Source organism: Chanos chanos, chromosome 8 (assembly GCF_902362185.1).
Source record: "Chanos chanos chromosome 8, fChaCha1.1, whole genome shotgun sequence".
NCBI lineage: Eukaryota > Metazoa > Chordata > Actinopteri > Gonorynchiformes > Chanidae > Chanos > Chanos chanos.
Genome location: NC_044502.1, coordinates 33,635,022 through 33,650,021, shown reverse-complemented (window position 1 = coordinate 33,650,021; position 15,000 = coordinate 33,635,022). Strand labels below are relative to the sequence as shown.

At 45.8% G+C, this 15,000-nt stretch overlaps 1 protein-coding gene across 1 annotated transcript in view; it reads right to left on the bottom strand.

Annotated features, from left to right (window-relative positions):
* Positions 1 to 382: 382 nt before the first annotated feature.
* Positions 383 to 15,000, bottom strand: part of znf407 (zinc finger protein 407) — a 95,374-nt gene continuing 80,756 nt past the window's right edge. The window contains exon 9 of the mRNA XM_030783128.1: positions 383 to 1,463. Within this exon, the coding sequence (XP_030638988.1) occupies positions 469 to 1,463 (995 nt within the window). The 3' untranslated portion in view covers positions 383 to 468. The remainder of the gene's footprint in view (positions 1,464 to 15,000) is intronic.

Sequence of the window (15,000 nt, the reverse complement as noted above, 5' to 3'; positions counted from 1 at the left end):
TTTTCTGGTTACAAGAGGCGTTAGTGAGTTTCTTTCCAAGCACATGATTTTGTAAATTGGTTTGCTCTCTTTGGGTTTCTGGTTTAAGCATTTAATTCGATTTAAGTTTAGTCAAATATATAAATGCAGATTACCACACTGAACAATGACTGAACTTGACCCATTCGCCCATGTCAGGATCATCACATCTTGCACCAGTGGTAATAATTCTAATCATTCAAATAATTCACCCCCTGATTTTTCAGATTTTTTTCATCAGGCTCTGAAATGCCAAGACCAGTGGCCCTGACTTACTTGTAATACAAAGGAGGACTAAAGTATCCTCAAAAGTTGAGTCAAATGTGGTTTTCAAATGCTGAGAGGGAAGGGATAGAGTTCAGAAGAGAGAGAGAGAGAGAGAGTGAGCGAGGCAGGGGACTTGAGGGACTCTTTTCATCGGATGCTTTCGCTCCTCATCCTAACACTCTTTCACTCCTGGGCCGTGTCCACCGAACTGATGTCTGAATAAACCACGGTCCCGTCCGCGGGCTGGACTTCGCCCAGTCCCTGTTCTTGCTCCGTCCCCTCGCTCTGGGTGTACACGGCACCTTCTACCTGCAGAGTGGAGTCGTCCAGCTCCGTCACGATGTAATGCGTTCCCTCGTCGTTCACTATCACCTGTGTCAAACCTTCCTTCATCATCAGTTGACTGGCTGCAAACTGCAACACCTCCTGCACCATCTCGTCTGGTGTGTCCTCGTGCCCGTGACCGACCACCTGAGCCACCACCTGTTCCGTTCCGTCCTCCTGCATCACCTCCTCAAACACTTGCACTTCTCTGTGCTCTGCCGTCTCCTCTTCCTCCGGGTCTTCCCCTGTCACCTCCCCAGAGACGGTAGTGGTAATGATCTCTCCTTCGCTGCTGGCGCCGCCCTGCTGGCCCAGCTCTGTCACTGCGCACAGTAGCGCGTCCAAAGCGGAAGAAGACTCGGACACCACGTGGGTTCCCTCCGTCCCTGCGTTCGCCTCCACCCTCACAGTCTCGGCGCTCTCCTGCCCCTCCATCAGCGCGGCCTCCCCGGACGACTCCACCAACACGTACTGGGTGGCCCCCGCCGGCAGTTGGATCTGTCCTCCGGCAAGTCTTGCCCCCGTGGCGGCCACCTCCCTGCCCGAGGCAATGACCTGACCGTCCTCTGTGATGTGTAAGACCTCCGCGACCTGACCGGCCATGGCCAGCGTCTGGAGGGTGGCCGCAGCTGACTGTTCCAAGGCCTGGTCGATGGTCACCTCCCCGCCCGAGTCGCCGTACCCCTGGATGATGATGACTTGCTGCACGGCCTCTGAGCCCATCCCTTCCACCGAGCCCACCCTGCGCACCGTCACGCCTCCCACCGACTCCTCGGGGGCAAAAGCAGCCTCGGCCTCCACAAACGATGCCCCCTGTCCCTTCAGGCGGCATTCGTACGACTTTGACACAATTCCTGCAAAACATAAACAGACGCGTGTGAGTGAACAATGAAAAATAATATATCAGCATACATTTAACTGCTGCTCAACACACAATTACTGCCCAATGTAATGTCATAACCGTGTGAAACTAAGTGCAAATAGCTTCCGTTTTCAGATTTAGTAAGAAAGAACAAAAACATAGATCTGAGCTGATGCTAACTGATTTCCCTACGTGACCTGACTACAGGTTGCTATGGTGTTGCCGAGGCAATCGCGTAGACAAAAGTACATAGCTACAGTCAGGGGGAATGTTTCTGTGTTTCTCAGAACTGCTGTGAATCAGTTACTAAACAGGAGCAGCTCTGTGAGATAAAAAAAAAAAGGATGGTAAACTCCATCAATAGCATATTTGTAGCATACACCACCTATACAAAGATAACATCTGACATCTATATAAAACAGCCTTCACTGATTAAACCAACGAGTGTTCTAAAACTAGAGTCCAGACGTTTCAGAAACATCAGCCCATAGCCAGGTTTCTCGCTGCTCCGGCCTTTTTTTTTTTTTGAAATCCCGGTTAGCCTATGTGACTGTAAAACAGTGAGCCAATAGCCCCACACAGACCTTTCCCCTTTCATTAATGATTCAGGCCCTCCATTTGCCCATGACATTTCCCTGTCCAGGCTCTGAGAGACCTGCACGTTTGATCACCGAGAGCCACCGCACCGCTACAGAGCTGCACACGACCTCCCAACATGAGCCCATTACCATACACAGCTGTCTGGGATCTCTCTGTATGTGCATGTGTGTGTGTGTGTGTGTGTGTGTGTGTGGAAGAGACCGAGCCAATGTGTGTGTGTCTGTATGGTCTTGATTACGGGAAATGCTCTGATTGGGTTCTGATGGTCACGTTTCAAACTTTCGTCTGTGGTTGTGTTTGTGTGTGTGTGTGTGTGTGTGCATGTGTGTGTGTGTGTGAATATAAATGAATACAGATGCGCCGTGTCTTCCTCCTGACATTGCATATCATCTGTCCAGTGTCTACCAATCTGTCTCCTCCCTCGCCACTTTCTCTACATACATTTCCAGCCACCGCGTATAGAGGGATTGTGGCGAAAATGATACGTTGTGTGTTTCCGTGGTGATGACATCTCCCATCAGAATGAAATATAAGTGTAGATAGGTCGGGCTGATTGTCTGCGGCCAAGGATGTTTTCATTAAAAGCAGAGGAAGCCCTTGTATGGAAAGATTAGTGATTCACCAGAGGGTGTAGGCTTGCTTCACAAAGCTACACGGCACGCGGGCAAAGACCTGCTGCTCCGAACGAATGGCACGCAATGACACATGCAATTCAAAAGACTCCCAGAGACAAGAAAAATCACACCGCAGAGACGGCAACAGCAGCATGATGAAGGTGAACCAAACCTCTGTCTGAGATCTGCAACATAACTTTTTTTTTTTTTCTCCTTCTTCTTCTTCTTCTCCCTTTTCATTCTAGACACATTCTTTTTTTCACCTCCCTTTGATTCAAAGAGAAAGAGAGCGAGATGAGACAAATCATTCTGATCCTGTCAAAACAGATAGCAGTCGGCGCTTCTCTCGTACCTTTCCCTGCGAGAAGACCGGAGTTAACGCCGGCTAAACACTGCCGCACCGGAACACGGACTCACGCTCACCCCCCAGTCCCCACTCCCCCACCCCTTATGGGTCAGAGGAGAGCAATGACATCAGGGATCGGTGGGGACGGACGTGTTTACACACATATGCTCACGTATGACATGAGCAGTGCCATTAAGCAGCGTTATGGAGGATGAGAAGTCAAAGCAGGAGCTCTATTTCCATAAAGAAGCTGTGAGAGAGAGAGAGAGAGAGAGAGAGAGAGAGAGAGAGAGAGAGAGGGAGAGAGCGCGAGAGAGAGCGAGAGAGAGGGAGAGAGGAGACAAAGATAAAGAGAGAGGAAAAGAGAGAGAGGGAGTAAGAGAGAGAGAGAGAGAGAGAGAGAGAGAGAGAGCGGGTGTCACATTAGCCGTGGGCGCTGTCTGTAGCCCTCAGCACCACTCGCTGGGCTTTATGGGGTGTCACTCAGTCGATGCTGCCGTGAATCAAGTTAATGTTGCACATCCCATCTCTTCACTTATAGCACACATGCCCAGGAGAAGAACAACATTTGAACAGCGTGATTTGGCCGCTGTGCAGCGACTGATTCCGCTTTAATATGTGTTTGGAATGTTCTGAGTGACTGGCTCCATTAACGGCACTTCTTAGAGAGAAGCCTCGGCAGACGAGACGTGAATCGACATGAGAGCGTGAGAGAGAAAAGGAATAAAAAAGACCAGCAAACCAACAGAGGAAGACTGAGAGTGAAAGATAATGAAAGACAAGAGAGGGAAAAAAAAGGGGGGGGGTGAGAGAGAGAGAGGGAGAGTACGTGAGAGAAAAAGAGGATGATTGAAATGTTTAAATGTCATTTTCCTGCTTGAGAAAGTAGAATGAGATCAAACAGCAGTGGGGGGAGGTTTCTTCCCTCAAGTTTGTCTACACATCAAAGGAGCTGTGCTCGCTCTCCTGCGGCTGTGGAGCAGTCAGTCTGACCCCAAACAGGGACAAAACATGACCCTCTCCTCACTCTTCCCTCCAAAATCATCAGTCTCTCTTACTCTACTGTCACGTCTCTCTAAACTAACACAACATAAAGAATGCAGTAACTAACAGGCCAGAAATCAGTATTTGAGGAAACAAGTCAACTGCTCGCTGCCCTTGCATCCTCTGTGTCATCTGCTTTGGTAAAAATGAGCACGTGAGTACGTCTCAGTCTGACACTAAATATGGAAAAGCAGAACCTGTATATTGTAACTGCTCTAAAATGCAACATCTGTGCTTTAAAGATCTTTGAATTGATTCGACCATTATTAACGGGTTAGCGGCAGGTCACAGTTCGCTGCCACACTCTTGAGTGTCAGGTTTATAGAATCACACTCTACAGAGTAAACGTGCCACTGCTGACGTGAATACAACAGTTCTTGTTAACCTGCAATTCTGACCGTCAAATAGTGAGACTGGAAGTGGGACTGATTATTTTTGGTCGCATTTTTAGCTTTGCCTCTAATGTACAGATGATTTATGTGACAGACGACGCCGGTTAAACCAAAGACCGCAGGGCAAACAAGCTGTGCATATGTAGCATTCATAGCCCAAGCTTTGTGTTTTGTGGAGAACAGACTCACTTATTGATTGGTAGATTAATGGCCTCTCTGGTGAACATGCCTTTTAAAGCAAGATCACCTCAGCTAGGCTTGCCTGACAGGACTGCCGTCACACGGGCATTTATTAAATTAACCTTAACGCCGTACCGCACGGCACCCACAATCAATTACAGCCTTGGCCGTTAACGGTCGAATGTTACAGGGCTGACAACGTGAGGCGGGAGTGGACCCTGCCGATAAGCACTGGTAACTAGTCCTGAGACTAAGACTAAACCCATACTAATCACTTAGTTCCATCCACAGACCACAGGACCACAAGGCTGTCCCTGTCTATCGAGCAAAAGCCTGAAACAGGACAGCTGCGTCCGCTTGCTGTCTGCATGCCAATCAAGCTATTTAAATAAAACAAAAGAAAGGAAAACTGACTCATTTATCGATCAACTGTAAAGCACTTTTCTCTTGTAAGTAGACTAAGTGTGATTTTTCAGTGTTGAAATGGCTCGAAGGTCACACCAGGTAGACAGGGAAGCGGGCGGAGTATTGAGGTCGCTGGGGACGTGATGGCGGAGGTGAGCTGGGGAGGATGTGCTGGTGGTAGTGTTGGTGAGGGGGTGGAGTGGAGGTGGAGGTTTGGTGTACACAACCAAGCAGAGAAGGGGTCGTTTCTACCCCTAGTCGTCTTCGCGTTTGAGGTGCTGACCTCTTGAGGGGGTCATCCAGCCTTACAGAGAAGGTCCAACATCCGGCGGCAGTCAGGACTGTCCTCTCTCACAAACAGCAGTATATCAAAGCCTCAGAGGACAGTTCCAGCGTCTGAGAAACCATCAATCCAACAAAACTCAGCTGTCTACCAAAAAAACAGATGGCAGATATAGATGGAAGAAAGTGTCTCCAAGGACAAAAGACCCTCCGGTAGAGGAGAGGAGTGATCTTTGAAAGGAAATACATTTCTTCAGTTAAGAAAAAAAAAATAAGAAGAAGACATTAAAAACACACATTGTTTTTTTTGTGTCAGAGTATGGAACGTTGGATTGAACGTATGTCTACACGTGAAAAAAAAAAAAAAACCTCCAATATGAGTGAGTAAATATGCTACGTCGCACCGCGGATTCGGAATTCGGTTTGCTGACTTTTGGCTGATATAAGGCGTACATATCAAAGGAGAATCAAAGAGAAGAGGTCAGCATTCCGATTCAAGAATGTTGTGTTTGGCCAAGGTCAGCGAAAGGACAGCCCTAACTCACGTAGAGAGGAGGTCAAAGAGGATATGAAAAACACCGGGCTGTGACCCTCCCAATTTCACTTTATGAATTTCCCTTGATCTTGACCAGCACAACAAAAGGCCTGACTAGAAGAAGAAAGAAGAGAAAGAGAGAGCGAGAGAGAGAGAGAGAGAGAGAGAGAGAGAGAGAGAGAGAGAGAGAGAGAGGAGGTGTGTGTGTTTGTGTGTGTGTATGTGTGTGTGTGTGTGACAGAGAGAGAGGGAGAGTGAATGAACTGAATTACAAAGGTCATACTAGACATGTAGCTGAGCTCAAATGTTGTGTTCTGTAGGTCACAGAAGATGGTTTTTTATATAGTGAGGTAAATCCAGCACTAGGAACAGAAAAACACACAAACTCACTCTCTCCCGCTCGCTCTCTCTTTCCCTCTCTCTCGCTGCCTACTCTGGGAGGGGTTTGCGACGTGACACTTATCTGCTCATTGTGTGATTCACGGTTGGACTTATACAGATGGGTTTGGTTTTAATGAGATGAAGTGTCGTTGTGGGGTGGGTCAGTAGTATCAAAATGAAGCCATCATTCAGTCCGAGAGGATCAAATGGTCTTTCAATCTCTCCATCACTCTCTCTAACACCTCCTTCATTCGCTCTTTCCTCCTCAGTCACTCCCTCTCTCCTCCTCACATCCCTCAAGGTGGAGCTGTTATTACCTCTCTAATTAGTGATGAGTTCTTAAGTTCATAAAATCTTCTCTCTCTTCTCTTTTTCTCTCTCTGTCATTTTCTATTGAGGAAATAGCTAAAATTTCATATTTAATAATAAAAAAAAAACAGACATTAATCAAATATTACTGCGTCTCTCATTCTCAGCTGTCAAGAAGGGAATCATAGCCATACGCAGGCCACTAAAAGTGTCAAAATTCATCCTTGTTTGATTAATCGACGGCGAAGGAAATTTCGGTCGTCTAGAAACGACTTCAAAAGAGACATTAAGCAAGCCCCATGCGGATGACCTCCTGGTTACCTTGCGAACAGATGCGTGACATGAGTCTGTTGATGTTAGGTCCAGATCATCCCTGCAATATTTATCCAGTATTTACCTAAAGAAGGCAAGACGAGAGCGTTTATCGAGACCATCGGACTAAATATAGGGCTTCGGTTGAAGGCGGCGACGGCCGTGGTGGGAGGTTGCACTCTAATCTCCATGGCTCAGCTGACAGCCTGGAGAATGCCTAATGAATAGCTCTTTTCATCTGTGCGCCTGTGTGTATTTGACAGTATAAATATTTAGCAATATTGGAGTCAGCCTGTGATTTTACACAGATGGAGTGATTGATGGCTGAGCTGTGACGCATGCCAAAAGACGGCTCCACACGTTATATAAACTATCCCTCCTTCACTTGCTCTTTCACACTCCCTCTCTCTCACTCGCTCGCTCTCTCTCTCTCTCTCTCAACCTGTCTTTTTATTTCTCGTTCTGTTCATGCTGCTATTCTACTCTTGCTGCAATGTGAGTGTTGGCATAGAGAGGGAATTTGACTCGTTTTTAGTTGAGCAACAATTTAATGTTTAAGGCACATTGTAGAGAAGTTTCTCAAATATGAAGGGATGAAAGACAGTTAATCATGTGCGCACACAGACAGGCACGCACACACACACTCACATACACTCACACACACACATTTCTCATATGTCTTCAATGCCTTCATCAGGGGAAAAAGACAAGACAGAATGCTATATCTATTAATCTATCTGTGCATTACTGGAATTAGCATTCAAATGTGATCATTTCCAGTGAGCTGTTTCTACTCAGTCCCATTCCTGTGCAAGGATAAAATCCGCTTTTTCTGCAATAAAAGTCTCCTCAAATCTCCTCAGTTTGAGGAATATTGATTTTTATTTGCTCTTTAATGAGAGTAATTAGTCAGCCCCCGCATACACACACACACACTCACACACAGAGACACAGATTCAGTCAAACTAAAGGAATGGCTTCTACATGATCTCCACCTCAAAGAGATGCCAAACATCCCCAGACAGCATGTTTACAGTGAATATGGAACGGGCATATGCCAACACGCCAATTCTGACAAATGGCAAGGAAAAACATACACCAACATCTGTGCCAAGTATCTACATTCTTTTCCTTGCACTACCCAGTTCCTGGTTTCTTCACCTCTTAGACCCACAAGAAACGACATCCTAAACACACACAGACATATACAGTCCCTGGCCAAACTGCACCATGTTTCTCCTTATTCAACTCGCTATTCCACACACTGCCTGAGAATGTCATTGACAATATATTTAATTTTTCATGAGTTATAACTGCAGTGGTGTCTTGCATAAAGAAGTAAGATGAAGAACAACAACAAAGGTGAATGTGCCTGTGAGTGATGGCATGTGAGCGAGTGCATGCGTGTGCACGTGTGTTTACGGTGAGGAGAGAACCTGGTCTCAGGCTTTCCATGTCTCCCATCTGAGAGAGCATGGTCAAGGATCGAAGGCTGTTTGTGTGTGTGTGTGCATATATGCGTGTGTGTGTGTGTGTTTGTGTGTGTGTGTACATATGTGTGTGTGTGTGTGCGTGTATGCACATATGTGTGTGTGTGTGTCTTGTGTTAAAGGAAGGGGGGGGGGGTCTCTCTCTAGAGAGACTGTTTTATTTTTTGCCCATAATAAGTCATTGGGGGGGTGGGGGGGATTAAGGTGGGTTGTGCGCGGGCCAAAAAGGTGGTGATTGACTGTGTAATCTGTGGGTGGCTGAGCTGTGACTGACGTAAGGGCCTCATTTCTACACTGGGCCGGCCCAGATGAGGAATGAAACGGCTGCTGGCTCCATCCCTCTTCTCTCAGCGCCCAGTCTTTACTCTCTCTAATGATGTATAATAGCCCGCAACTACACTTAACCCGTGCCTTACAACGGCGGAGAGTGGAGTGGAAAATGTGTATGTAATATGTTTACCGGGGGGCCCAAGGGGAAGGAACCAATCAATCAGTCCAGGAAAAAAAAACACCAAAAAAAAAGAACCTCTCAAAGAATCTATTAAAAGAATAACACGGTAAATAAACAAATAACAAAATAAATAACACGATCCGTAGCCTGACAAAAGTCTGTTTTCAGGCCCTCTGATCGGAGTGCTCAAACGGTAACACCATGCTAAGTACTCCTCAGCAGAAATATTCTTTCCATCTGTTTAATGTCTGAACTGACAAGAGAACCTTTTTTTTTTTTTGGTTAACCTACAAGACAAGCATGTTGTTCCAGAGGCATAAAATCAATCATTTGTTTTTAAACACATGAGTAAGTGGAAGGGCAGAAGGAAAGATGTTGAGAGCACTTCATGCAGCGGAACTTTATATTTGCCTCTCCGCTTAAGGATACTAGTTCAAGTAAAAATCGAATTAAAAATGTAATTTTTACTGTTATTATTATTATTATTGTTATTGTTGTTGTTTTGTAACTCATATCATTTCATCAACCCCCATTTCTGCTGCTCCAGTTGCAGACTCGCTGCTGAAATAGCGAGTGTATGTTACCACTTCTTTTGGAAAATAAAGATTCTTTAGCATTACAGATGACTTCCACAGGAAACAATAAGCAGGTTTGATCTGAATGGAATGTCAGTCAAACCATCTGTCTGCAGTATGCAAGACATTAAGATTAAACTCAGTAATGACCAGCAAGGAGCACAAACCGTCCTGCTTATGCTGGAACGGTGCCCGGTAAAGGGGATTGCATCTGGGAGAAATTATAATGCTGGAAACCACTATGGCAACACATGACCGAAGGGGAAAAGAAAAAAAAAAAAAAATATATATATATATATATATATATGATGATACTGAGCTGGACACAGAGAAATCATACACCCTCTAACAATTACAGATGTTTATCTGTTAAATAAAGAAGAGACAGATGAGCTCTTTATGTATGAAGGCATACATTCTGATTCTCATTTTTTTCCTCGAGGTAGACAGATTCTCTTGGAGAAGCTAACACATTTTTTTTAGCTCTGTTATTATTATTATTTCTCTATCTCTGTAGAGATATAGAGGCACTGTTTCTCTCCCTTGTTGAAAGGTGGTTTGGTCTGGGATCCCTGTCAGGTAGAAGGGCTCGGCCCGCACTGGAGCATTCCAGCTGAAGCCGTGTAGGGGGGGTGTGGGTGTGGGAGATCTCATTAAACGTCATTAGTCTGAATCATCACTTGGCTGCTTGGTTTGGAGAGGTGCTGTGGGCTTGCTGAGGGTTACAAATGATGGGGCTAGTCTTCACAGTCAGGGGACTGTTTCATTATGGGGGCCCATGGTCCCAACCAGGCCGCCGCCTCTGAGTTCCACCGCCCGCCGCAAAGTCCCCTGAGGGACAGAGGGATCTATTTGTTTTCCACTAGGTTACCACACTTGCTCTATTGTAGTTTGCACTGAGGGGGGAAAAAACTCAATTCATTTTTATGACATGAAGCCACTGATACCGAGACTCGAGGAATAAAGGAGGAGTGCAAGAAAACACACAGAGCGCACAAACACATACACAGCCTACACAGACACACTCTCACACATTAACAATAAAACAAGACTACGCATTACAACAAAGATATGAGGACTACAAACCAATGCTAAAACGAGTCCTCCCCTTCCAAGGTCAGCGTCTAAAAACACAGAAAACTCATTGACGAGTGGGTATCCATTTACACCTCTGATAAGTGAACAGAATGCACGACTGGTATGTAACCAAAGCTCTGTAGATAAACAATCTACAGTAACCGAAGATGACCCGACCGTTTCCCAGACGCCTCCCTGGTCCCCTAAAGCAGACGGAGGAGAAGCTGTAGAGAATCACACCGGAAACGATTGTCTTTGACCGTGAGAAATGATCAATCTTTCAACAAAACCTTTGCCCATTAGCAAGGACACAGAGCCCGAAGGGCAACGACCGAATTTGGGTATTTATGAGATCGTATGGCTCCACCCATTATGAAATCTCTCTGCGTTTAAATACGCTGCTTTTGGGGAAACTTCAGAGCTGACATTTATGAAAGCGTCTGTTAGGCTTTTATGCTGTTCGTCTGACAGATTTGTTTAACTGACACCAAATTCAGTTTGCTCAGGGCTTGAGCTCCATTGAATTTGGTCTCTTACAGTTAATTTCATTCGTTTTCCAAACGCCACACCATCCCTACACCAAGCCCGGCGAGGTTAACAGCGCGCGCACGCCCCGTGTAAATAGAAGGAAAACAGCACTGTTCATTTATTATCTGTGTAAATCAAGGGGACGCTTCTCAAAAGCGCATAATGGAATTAGTCTCATTCTTATTCTCTTCCCCCGTAACGTCCATCATTCCACACGCGCGGCTAATAAAATCAATCAGGCAGCGAGCCACGCTTCTCATACAACGCTCCACTGGCAGGCGACTCAGGCTCCAGTCAAGGCCTGCCTCACCACGCCGGCGGATGCAGAATTATCTTCATCTGTCGGCTAATTCACACCCTCATTCATTACATCTGTCAGCTGAGTAACATCTTCAAGAAATGAATCTAGATTAAACTCAAACCCGCGACTGTTAAGTTTTCAAGTTGGAGGGAAACGAAAGTCTCTGCGTTTTTTGTTTCCGTGTTAGGGGGCCGATTCAGATTGTAAAAATGACTGTTTTTGGTTTGTTAGTGTTGCTAACAGGCCGTACAGAATTAGAAACTTAACACAATGTCTTCATGCTAAATCCCAGTCTCTCCTTCGTTCGGCCCGTTGGAGCGTGCCTCGTTGGAGAGCCTTTCCGCGGTTGCTCTCGTTCTTCAGTTACAACCGTCCCAAAACATCCCCCCCCCCACCCCACCCCACCCCACTCCCACATTCCCCTCACAAATCCCCCATGAAGCTCTCCATATGGACTGTCACATTAATAACCCTGTACGCATATTCAGATTCTCCGTCGCAAAGCTAAAGAAAGATTGAATACCCTGCCGTCTCACAGCCAAAGATTGAAGACGTGTCTCATTGACATTGTTAAAAGTTTATGAAAATATATGAATTCTCAAACGTTGCCGGGTGCCGCGCTATCCAATCTCGACAGTTCTGTAAGAAATCACGGCTTTTAATCAAAATGATTGAATACCACAAGTTTAGATTCTGGGATTTTAATAGGAGAGGGATAAAGTGTCACGGTCTAAAACCAAACTTTAATACATCTACATATTGAGAAAAAAAACCATATGTATTCTGTAGGAAAGACAAAATATTATTTATTTATTGATTTGTTCCTCGTCTCTCATATGTGTCGGTGGACACCTGGCTGAATTGCTGTGGTTTGTATGGATGCGCAGCTCTAAGACACTGGGCGTGTCTGAATACAGACATGTGCACAGCCCAACCTCACACGTTCCGGTGTGACATAACGCTGAGACGTCTGGCGTGGGCCGCACCTTGGTCGCAACGTTCCCAAACACTATATGGCGGCCACAGCTGTGCCGACGATACACGCGAATCCTGCCAGGACGGGTGTCCGTCGCCTCTTCGAGCAGGTCGCGTCCTCTCGGTCCAGCCAGTCAGAGCACGACTGAAACGAACATGTCCGCGTGCCTTAACGATACCACCAGACACAGAGGGATGCAGGAGCTCTGTGCTAATAAGGGAAGAGTGTTGGAGCCGGCAGAATGGAGCTCAGAATCAGCTGTGAGGATAATCAAAAGCTCGTCGTATTGGCCGTATTGTTCTGCTATTCCTCTCAGGAGGAGGGAGAGAGCCTGCAGGTGGCTGTGAGATGGCTCTCCTCACACCTGCGTGGAGAGCGATGCTGATTGTACGGCGGAGCAGGAGACGGGAGACGAGGGGAGAGGAATGATGCATTGGAGGAGAGCAAAGTGTACAGATGTAACGCTAAGACTGCAGATGAGCCTAGCATTAGCAGCGCAGTGTAGCACAGAGACGGTTCTCTGTGCGGGAACCACGCTCTCCGGGCCGGACTCACAGCAGTACCGTTGTGTTAGTCGCCCCTGAGTGAACGTCCCTGGTCGGCCAGAGTTCTCTCTTTCTCTGTCTCTACAAGAGCCAGTGTAGTCAGAGATAGCAGTACTACTCCTCTCTGCTTTTTCAGCCTTTTTCTTCATCATTTCTTTAGTATGGACCATTACAAAAGCAGAGAGAGAGAGAAAAAAAAAAAAGAATAAGAGAGATCTGAAGAGGTTTTCAAATCCGGTGAAGAACTGTCACATTACCAAAACATGTCGCTTCAAACTAAATGTGAAATATCAGTAATTGAAGCGATAAATCCTCTCTGTTGTGTTTTTTTTCCTGCCCTCATTCTCTCTCTCTCTCTCTTCTTTGCAAGGGCACTTTTGATGAGCAGTAAATTGGAAATTATTTTGTGTTGTAATGCTGCCCTCAGACGTCTTCCCATTACGAGCTGTCAGTCATCGCAGACAGATAAATTACTCAGCTGTCAATCTCCTCTCAAAAGTGTTTGTGTGCGTGTGTGTGTGTATAGGGGGGTGTTAAACAATCCTAAAATGGATCAATAATCTCTCTCTCTCTCTGTTTGTGAATGAGTAAGTGAGTGAGTGAGTAAGTGCGTACGTGCATGTGTGTGTGTATGTGTGTCTGTGTGTCTGTGTGTCTGTGTGTGTGTGTGAGGGCATAGCAGGGGATAAAGCTTCTTTGATTGCATAAGTCAAGGCTCTGGTGGAATTTCACTGTTACTAAGGTGATGTGATTCTACACTTTGCAAACACAAGGGTAAATGAATGTATGAATAGTGTGAATGAGTTTTCGTGTGTGTGTGAGAGAGAGAGAAAATAGACAGATAGAGAGAGAGAGAGAGAGAGAGAGAGAGAGAGCAGGTTTCTATTATTATTGTTGCTACAGTAATCTTAGTGGAGCAGCGAAACATTAAGCATAATTACAGATGAGGAGGAACATGGGGAGAAAATGTATAGAATCAGGCAAATGTAATCATTTCTTTGTAAAGTGATAATTTCAGCCAAACTAATGCATCCAGCTTAATTGTTGACTTCCTGCCTTAAGCGTAGGCTGGGGTAAAAGTGTGTATGTGTTTGAATAAATGCCATTGTGTGTATGCGTTTGTACCAGCTTGTGTCTGTGTAATTCGACAGTGTTGAGTGCCTGCACAGCAGAAGAGTGAAAACTCCTTTATTGCTCAATGCTAAATTAATTGCACCAATTATTCACTGAGAGAGTTGTCTACTGGCGGCCTTCGGTTGGGGGGGCGAGGCGGGATGGTGCTGGGGTGGGGGTTGGGGGGGGTTGCGAGGCCCTGACCGCTCTCCCTCATTTTTAATTGGCTGTCCTGCTGAATAATTGATTGGAGCAAATGCGAAATGGATGGCAAGGTCCAAGTGTCTTTCATCACAACTGCCCTGCCTCTCTGACAGGCAGCCACAAACAAACCCGGCTCCACACTGCAGTAAACAAACACATTTAACCGTTCAGACTTGGAGCAAGCAGTCTCACACCCTCACGAGTCCCTTTTCAGGGCACTGCTATTTACTCCAATCTGCATACGGTGAAAGAGCAAAGACCACTGGTGCAATGTATATACTGTGTGTCAGTGATCCACTTTAGGAGAAGATACTGTTGGTTTATAGTAGAAATTCAGTTGACCTCAGAGTGGACAAATTGTGAACTCAAATGGCAGAGCCAAACAAGAGATACCAGACACAGTGTAGGAAACATATACAACCAGCAGGATTTTTGTAATGTTCACTTTATGTGCTCGCAGATATTCCGCACAAGTGCTCCTGTGAAGTTTTGCCCCCTCTGATTCATTTTATCAGTTTATCATCAAGCTCTAGATAGACTAGACTAGACCACAAGCGCTAATTTAGAGTGTCAAACAAATATGCGAAATTCATGAGAAGGTGCTTTAAAGGATGTTTGGGAAACACTGGTTCAGTGGGTACACACAAACACACATCACACACACAGGCAAAGAGACAGGCAGACAGACAGACAGACACTCTCACACACACACACACACACACAAAAGAGAATGATCCCTGGTAATCAGAGGGCTACTAAGTACTTGTGCTTCTAGTAAAGCACTAGAACACACAAAAAAACACACTGAAGATTCACAAGGGTGGATGAGTGAATGTTTTCTTTGCTACAGGCTAGTAAAGAAACAATTA